The 9,211-nt window shown below is 38.0% G+C and overlaps 1 protein-coding gene across 1 annotated transcript in view; it reads right to left on the bottom strand.

Annotated features, from left to right (window-relative positions):
* The window catches only part of TRIP4 (thyroid hormone receptor interactor 4), a 52,248-nt gene that overhangs the window by 23,521 nt on the left and 19,516 nt on the right, over nt 1–9,211 (bottom strand). The window contains exons 9-11 of the mRNA XM_010840191.1: nt 7,021–7,208; nt 3,282–3,406; nt 2,153–2,244 (exon numbers count right to left, since the gene is read on the bottom strand). Coding sequence (XP_010838493.1) covers nt 2,153–2,244; nt 3,282–3,406; nt 7,021–7,208 — 405 coding nt within the window. The remainder of the gene's footprint in view (nt 1–2,152; nt 2,245–3,281; nt 3,407–7,020; nt 7,209–9,211) is intronic.

Below are 9,211 nucleotides of genomic sequence, written 5' to 3' on the forward strand. Positions count from 1 at the left end.
AAGGAAAAAAAAAAAAAAAAAACCAATGGGGAAAAGCCACAGCAAAGCTGACCATAGGGAAAACAGATATGGGGCTCCTGTTTGATGGAAGTCTCGTGGCTTTTGGCATTTGGGGATACTCTAATGTCATACACATCAGGAAAATTCATAGAGTTGCCAGGACCTCCAGCTGGGAACACATGGAGCATGTACTTCTGGGTGCTGCCCTCATCATCCTCAGGATAAAAGATAGAAAATAAGCTCAAGGAGGGTACCATGCTGACTGAAATAGAGAAATTCTTGAGAAACCAACAAGATTTATTCTGTTAACTGAGTTTTTAATTTCTATAAACCTTGTGGTACTCTACAGACTAGGATCACAGCCTCCTACCCTTCTCAACACAAATTTGTGGCAGAAAGAAGATTGGTTAACTGCCTAGAAACTGAATTCATTTGACCTTGAATCAAGTGGTGGTCTGCCTGATCAACAAATGAGATAATAAAGGAAGGCCCCTGGCCAAAACCTACCACACACAGGGCCAGATGCTCCTGTGTTCTCTTTGAGAATGCAGCAATCCTACAAAGGAAATATGATATATCAAGTGATATGAAGCTCTTCATCAATCTCTAAAACTGTAAAGTCTACATCAACATAAGGAATTTTTACAATTATTATTTTTAGAATGAAAAAAAGGAAAAAGGGAGGAGAGGAGAGGAAAGAAGACACTGAAAAAATGGGCAAAATGTCCATAGATAGAACCAAGATAGGCACAAGGGTGTGGAAAACAAACCGCCTTCATGCATCTGCAGTTTTGCCTAGGTCTAGATCAGGTACTAAGGGCGAAACAAAAGGGCCGGAGTCAAAACTCATACCGAATGAAAGCATTATACTCACAAAGTAATCAGAAAAGGGCTGAGGAGGCAATCCACAAGAAACTGAAATACAGAAAACTAGAGCGATAATAACTCTTGGCTAAAGCCTGGGAGGAAGGAATAGAAAAAATGAGACGGATGGGAACAGTTTTTTGTTTTTTTAATTTACTTGGCTGCCCTGGGTCTTAGCTGTGGCACGTGGGGTATAGTTCCCTGACCAGGGATCAAACCCGTGCTTTCCACATTGCGAATTTGGAGTCTCAGCCACTGGACCACCAGGAAAGTCATTGGTTTTTCTTCTTTTTTCTAAGAAGACACTTAATTAATAATGAAAGGCAATTAAGAGTTTCTGAAAAACAAATAATTAACTGAAAAAAATTAAGGTGAAGAACATATTCTTAAGTACAGTGGTGGAACCCCTACTGCATAACGTAACTGTTTCAAAAAACAGGAAAACCATACTTTTAGGTAAGACTCTTTAAGGATGGGACTTTCCTATTTTGGATTCCTGCTAGTCTGAGTCTTAACATAAAGCTCTAAATTTCTAAAGTTTTCCAATTAAGCTAAAGTCCTTCAGCTCCCTCTGCTGTTCAAAACTGTACTCTGTGCTTTCTGCTCAGTCGTGTCTGACTTGGCAACCCCAGGCTCCTCTGTCAGAGGATTTCTCAGGCAAAATACTAGAATGGGTTGCCATTTCCTTCTCCAGGGGATCTTGCCAACCCAGGGACTGAACATGCATTTCCTGCATTGGCAGGCACATTCTTTACCACTGAGCCACCTGGAAATCTTTAGCAATCAAAATACATACAAGATGCATATACAAAAATAAACACATACCCAAAGATGGCATGGTCCAGGCAATCAGAGTTCAAACATACATGTCTTTCACGAATTCTCTAGGCTGGACCAAATGTTTCAGAGTATATAACAAAATCTACCATTCCCGCCATCTAACTGAAATAATTCAAGTAATAATGAACAGTTTCTTCCCCAAGAACAGGAAAGCTTTATTAAGGAAAAGGACTCTACACTTATTAGATTGTGGCAGTAGCTTTTTAGGCAGAAAGGTACCAGTCCTCCACATAGTAGGAAGCAAAGCATCATCACTATGTTTTTGTTTGTTTGTTTCCTTCTGCTGTGGTCTTTTCTCTCTCCAGTATTTCCTCCTTAGGAGATTCTCCTCACATGTCTGAATTCAGTTTCTAGCTCACCATATACAGGATACTCTGAGCTGAAGAATCTACAGGACAGCTACCCTGGCAAATCAAGCATCTGTCCAAAAGAAATATTCTTTACTCACCTGATCCTTAAACTGCTTCTGAGACAAGCAGTCAATTAGGTCCACACAGCCCAGAAGACAGCCTGATGGATAGTCACTGGGAAATTCCACACCTAAATTAAGAGTAACAGAAGGATTATATAAATTTCCTTCTTTGTGACCCTGGAACTCACAAATCTGTTTTCAATTCTGAATAAATCATTTTCTCATCTGTTTGTAGACATAAGGAAAACTATCAAGCTTGTTACCTATCATAACTGTTTGAATTTTAACAAAAAAGTTGGTTAACTGGCTTAGTCCACTATCCACATCCTAAGCTATAGGAAAATAAACCTCAAACCACTAAAGTTCAGGGACCCCACAACTTCACTTCAAACACATCAATTCCACTATACTCAACTGGATCAGACTAGAGTTTGGTAGTGCTGGGTTCCAGAAATTGGAGGTTTCAAGAGAGCAACTATAAAAAAGTAGTAAAAAACATAAGAATGTCAGAATACAAATTTTAAGGAACCCAATCATACCAGTCAAAACAAAAAGTTCTTTTTAAGGAAACATGCACTTCTGATTCCTAAAGCTTGATTTAACTTTTAAAGGTGGTTCTGTAATTATTCTTTCATTTTACCTTCAAAATTACTACATGCATTGAATCAGGGAAGGAAACCAAGACAACCAACGGCCAGAAATTTAAATCTTACTTTTTAGGATATAAACTGAGAGTGTTTGCAGTGATTCTCAAAACTCACTGCTGAAGTCAACTAACTTTGATCTGTCCAAATCTGATTGCAGATGTCTATTTGAATCACTCCCAATGAAAAAAGGTCTTATTTGTGGTTGTTCTTCCCAATCTAAAGATCCCAGAATTTATAGTAGTTATTTTACTCTCATAATAACAAAAAATGTAGAAAATTAAGACTAGTTGGTTGATTCCTGGCGCTAGGAACTGAGATTTTTCTTTGTCTTGTTTGGGGACTTAATGCTTTGAATAGCTGTCCATGATTTGCCACACACACACACACAAAGTTTAAAGTCCCTTTCAGCCAAAAAAACCCCCCAAAAAAACACAGGAAGAAGGAAGTGAAAGAGGATGAACGTCAATGACTTCTCTCCACAAAGTAAGACTGAAATTAGAAGAGTATGTGCCTGTTACCTTTCCCACGGAGGAGGAGATAAGTAGTCTGGAGTTCTGAGACTTCTTGAGGAGAAGGTCTTTTTGCTGTGGCTGCTATCCAAAGTCTTCCTCTGTGAGGGGTGTACCAATTTCTTCCCTCCACCCTTAAACAAATACAAATTTAGTGGGAAGAATCTAAATGCTAGTGTCTACTAAAACTACGTAGTGATGCTTTGGTTCCTAGTATGTGGAGGACTGGTACATGGACATTTCTGCCTTAAAAAACTATTGCCATGATCTAGCTAATAACTGTAGAGTCCTCCTCCCATAGAGGATCTCACACATTCGAGCTAAGTTGCTCAGGCATGTCCGACTCTGCAACCCTATGCGCTGCAGCCCATTAGGGTCCTCTGTCCATGGTTTCTCCAGATAAGAATACTGGAATGGGTTGCTATTTCATTCTCCAGGAGGATCTCATTAACATACAGCAAATTATCCAGGTGAGCCAAGAGATCTACAGATGATATCTCACCATGAGGGGTATTTCTGGTAGAAAAAAAAAAATTTCTCCTATAATACCTTTCACTTGAATATGAACCCTGTTCCCTAGTTTTCCCTTTCATTAGAACAAATCATCTCTCTCAGTTCCTATGTTTTACCTATCTCTGTAACTCAGAAATGAAGCTTTCACCAGCCTTTGGACCTCCACGATCCAAATCTTCCGTTTTCAAAGCATCTGAGTTGTACCACAAAAATTAAAATCCTTGCCTTTGAGTCATAAAAGATTTGTTCATTGTTCTCTAACCTGACAGGAAAATTCCCACCCACACATAACTCCTCAAGAATAGTACTTTCATAGTTACTATTTAAAAATGAGTTTAACTAGATAAAAATGCTATCATTTTTAAATTGCAACCACATTAATTTATATTTTCTAAGTATTTTATAAAGGGTTATATTCTTTGTAGATAATCAAACAACCTGTTAACTAATCTGAAAGAATCTTTAAGTGGAATAACAAAATGCAATCAAGAGAATGTTACAGCTATCTACTCTTTAAGGATTACAAAAAGATGTGCCTCCTTTAGTTTCTACAAGATAAAATAAAGTAGCCTGATAATATAACCCTATTATATTTGTCTTATAATGGGAAACAGAGAAATTCTCTTATCCTTAGTTTTCTAACATAGATGAATTGGAAGAGTACCAGGCACCTGGTAGATACCCAGTAAGTGGAGAATGTATCAATATATTTCTTCCCTCTACTCCAAACGATCCCAAGGGATATTGGGAAAATAGTCTCACAAATGTGGCAGAACCACCCACTTTGTTTCTGTGGTATTAGTGACTGTGGGTTGGATGCTGTTCATCCTGTTCTTTTCAGTGAGAAAATGTGGATAACACAGATCCAAAATAGGATGAGAGCAATATAAACATTCTGATTCCCTCAGCAAAAAGCAAGCTGTTTCGTATTCTACTTTGGGAAAGGAAGACACCTCAACTGCAGAGAGCGGAATGAGAAGAACAGACATCTGAGGGCCCAGGTGCCCTAGAGCAGAAGCAGATTCACATGGACTTGTAATGCCACTACGTACATGGATTATGGAACATTTAGGAGACAAAGCAGGAAAGCCGGACTTTCAAGAAGGAAGAAAAATGGTAACGCACCTTCACAAGGAGGCAAATCACAGCTAACCATGAAAAACACTAAAGTTGAAATGATTGCTCCTAAATTCTGATAATAATTTTCTTTCAAGAAAGCAGAGAAATGACTGAAGCTTACAAAGTAAGAGTGGAAAGAGCACTTCGAAAACCAGAACTCTAGATCCCCTATCTGCCACTGACTAGGCTTTGCAATTCAGAGCAAGCTATTGAGTTGGTCAAAATGTTTGTTTGGGTTTTTTTTTTTTTTTTGGCTGCACTGGATCTTTGGTGCAGCGCACAGGGTCTACATGGCAGCATGTGGGCTTATCTCTAGTTGCAGTGTGCGGGCTTCTCTTGTTTTGCAGCACAGGCTCTAGAGTGTCCAGGCTTCTTCAGTCGTGGCTCATGGGCTTTCCAGTTGCAGTGCACAGGCTTAGTTGCCTCACAGCATGTGGGGTCTAACCAGCAATGGAACCCCCGTCCCTTGCATTGCAAGGTAGACTCTTAACCACTAGACCACCAGGGAAGTCCTCATTCGGGTTTTTCATAACATGTTTTGAAAAATCCGAACACATTTTTTTTGTCAATCCAATACTTTACCTTTGGCTGCTTAAGTGTTTAAGACTGTAATAATACTGGACTAAGCTACTTCAATACAGCTACTGTTTTGAAAAGTATAAAATTGTATTTAAATATAAGGCATTATTATTGTGATGAGTTAGGACACTGCCAGGGATATAAAATTCTAACAGATGAAACAAGAAGGAAAAAATAGGTATTTGTATCCTCACACTCACTGCAGTATTATTTATAATGGCCAAGACGTGCAGACAATGTAAATGTCCATCAATGGATGGATGAGGATTATTCAGCCATAAAAGAAAACCAAGTCTTGGACTTGCCACAATATGGACCAACCTTGAAGAATTATGCTAAGTCAGAGAGAGAAAGATAAATATTTTACGATCTTACTTTACATGCAGATTCTGAAAAAAGCAAACTCATAAATACAGTGATAGACTGAGTGAAGGCAGTCACAATGTACAAACTTTTAATTATAAGATAAATCCTGGGGATGTAATCTACAGCACAGTGACTATAGTTAATAATATTATATTGCATATTTGAAAGTTGCTAAGAGAGTAGGTCTTAAAAGTTCTCATCACAAGAAACAAAAAAATTTGTAACTATGCAAGGTGATGGATTTAAGACAAACGTATCATGGTAATCATTTTGCAAAATATACATATATATGTAATCATTATGTTGTACACCCTGATGATGTTTTATGTCCATTATATCTCAATAAAACTGGGAAAACAAGGGAGAATGAACATATAATAGTAAGTGAATGAAGAAAACCATAAACATATATATACATATTATGACCTCACTATGTAACAATTTGCGAAGTATAAAGAATATAAACAAACACTCAAAAATTATAAAATAGCTGTTTCTAGGCAGTGGAATTGTAGATGATCTTTCTTTTTCTAGCTCATTTTCTGTATTTATCAATTTTCTGTTTACATTTACAAAAGCAAAGGGAACAGCTGATCTCAGAGGAAATATATGAAACCATGGAAGAGTAAGCTGTCACCATTACTCACATGTACAACGACTTTACAATACCTCTACTATCCTCACTACTCCTCCCCACTTTTTCTAGAAAAGGAATTTGTGGTAAAACAGCTTCTCAATATGGTTATTCATATTAAAAGACAGATGTATAGATAGAAAAACAAAGTCATAATTAGGCTAGTGACTTTTAAGAATTAATAAACAGGCATAAGAACTCTGAATTTCCAATAGGATCAAACCATTAAGGTTGCTGAGTGCTATATTACAAAGGCAAAGGCAAGAGAAGTTTTCAATAAACTTCATTCCAAAGAAGAAAAAACTTACATTCAATTCTTTGTTATGACTAGGACCTGTCGTCTTTCTAAACTCAGTTTCTTTTAAGCTATTCAGTTAAAAAAAAAAGTCCATACCATGCATGAATACACTGCTTAAAGTTCTATGTGCTGAAGGGTATTATAAATCATTGCTAGGCTGGGAAGAAGAGTCCCAATCCATAAAGCTAAATCAAATTTACATAAAATCTTTCACTGTCAAAATTCACTTCTGTCCTTACCTTTTAATCCCTCGGACAAGCAGAGAAGCCCAAGGCTGATGCATAGAGAGGCACCAGCCGCCATCAAAGCCTTCCTGAAATTCTTGGTCCTGGATTCGAAACTGATGCCGAGATGAGCTGAACTCTAGTCCTGATCCTGCTGGATGGAAAGCCTTCTTCTGTGAGGCTGCACCCATCTGGTCTATCCACTATGCAAGAAAGAAATCAAACACGTAATTTTGTCTGACAAGGGAAAAATCTGGAATAGGCATACAAAAAGAGATGAATTCTAATAATAATGAATCATGCTGGGAACATTCTCTTAGAAAAATGTACCCCCACCTTTGTCTGAAACAAAGTCAAAAAAAGTGGAGAAGGTATAAATTCAGTAGAAGTCCCAGGTGTGATAACATGGTCCCATCTTGAAGGATAGTTAGATAATGCTGAATTCTCCAAATATAGCTTCCTAATTTCAGCAAGAGCACAACTATCAGACCAAATAACTGATTTGAAATTATTAACACTTTAAACTTATTAATGATCCATACTGGATTCTGGACAATTACCAAATACAGTTCTATCAGCCAAATGAAGGTTCAACATTTTGGTTCACATGTTCTTCACATGCTTAAGGAACTGGGTCACAAACTGTTACCATGATAAAGCCAAACAGATGCTTTCAGGGGGGCAGAGGTTCTGACTGTTGGATGTATGAAGTTATTAATACTCTTATACTGCAATGAACAACTTGTCCCCTAAAAGAGAGGATGGAGCACACTGAAACAAGGCTCCCATCATGTAAAAAGAATACCAAATTACAGGGTACGGATAATTATAGGAGGCTAAAGAGTCTTGGCAGTAGTTCAGTCAGAGAATGACAAAGGTTAACACTTCTTCCTGAGCAAGAAGACTGAGTGCTCTGAAATTTATTTACAAAAAAAAGGGGCTCTGTTGGGATGATGAGGTTCTCAGTTAGTTGTATTAATTTATTAATCTTTCATTTAATAATTTATAGGAAACACAAAAATGTTAGGAGGGTAGAAGCTCAAGGCAATCATTTAACCCCTAAGATTTCAGTTTTCTCAACTGTAAATGATGGAGTTGGACTAAATGAATCTCTAAGAATCTTTCTGTAATAAAATGACTATAATTAATTGTGTCATAACTAAAAAAAAACAAAAAACCACAAACATTTATTGAGTAGTTAATGAAGTATATGTGAAAACATATAAAGTAGGAAGACATATAAAATACAAAAAAAGATAAGGTTCTTGCTTTCAAGGAACTTAAAATCCTAGTAGAAGACAGACACTTAAATAACTGTCTAAAACACAGGGCAGATATGAGTAATGACTACATAGGGATTTAAGTCCGTAAGTGGGAACACAGAAGCACAACTGATCCATTACAGGGGAAATAAGTGATTTCATACGAATGTTGGTATTTGAACAATCCTGAGGCCCAAATTCTCTGATTCTATCTCTATTACAGTTCTAATTCATATTACCTGTTTTTCTACCCCACAGCTACTGTTCTAAATTAATCTTCCTTGTCTTTTAATAATACTATTTTAGAGTCTGCTAACTCATCTCATCTCCATTTTTAACCTCTAAATAACTCTCTACTGCCTGAGTAACACTAACCTGGGCCCTCATCGTCTTCACACTATGCTAGCTCAATAACTGTCCTAGCAATTTCCCTGCTTCTGTCTGACTTTTCCCTCCAGTCCACTCTCTACACAGGCATGCAGGTCATGCCACTCTGCTGCTAAAATTCTTCAAAGACTCTTCCCTGTCTGTGTGTGTGTGCTTAGTCACTCAGTCGTGTTCAGCTCTTTGCGACCCCATGGATTGCAGCCAGCCAGGCTCCTTGGTCCATGGGGATTTTCCAGGCAAGAATACTGGAGTGGGTTGCCTTACCCTCCCTTCAGGGGAGCTTCCCAATTGAACCCAGGTCTCCCGCATTGCAGGAGGATTCTTTATCATCTGAGCCACCAGAGAAGCCCAGTCTTCCCTGTCTACTTTAGAATAAAACCAAACTCTTGAGACATAAGGGCTTTCATGATATGATGTTACCTACTACGGTTTTTCCAGTGGTCATGTATGGATGTGAGAGTTGGACTGTGAAGAAAGCTGAGCGCCGAAGAATTGATGCTTTTGAACTGGGTGTTGGAGAAGACTCTTGAGAGTCCCTTGGACTGCAAGGAGATCCA

This window comes from Bison bison, unplaced genomic scaffold (genome assembly GCF_000754665.1).
Source record: "Bison bison bison isolate TAMUID 2011002044 unplaced genomic scaffold, Bison_UMD1.0 scf7180017864142, whole genome shotgun sequence".
NCBI lineage: Eukaryota > Metazoa > Chordata > Mammalia > Artiodactyla > Bovidae > Bison > Bison bison.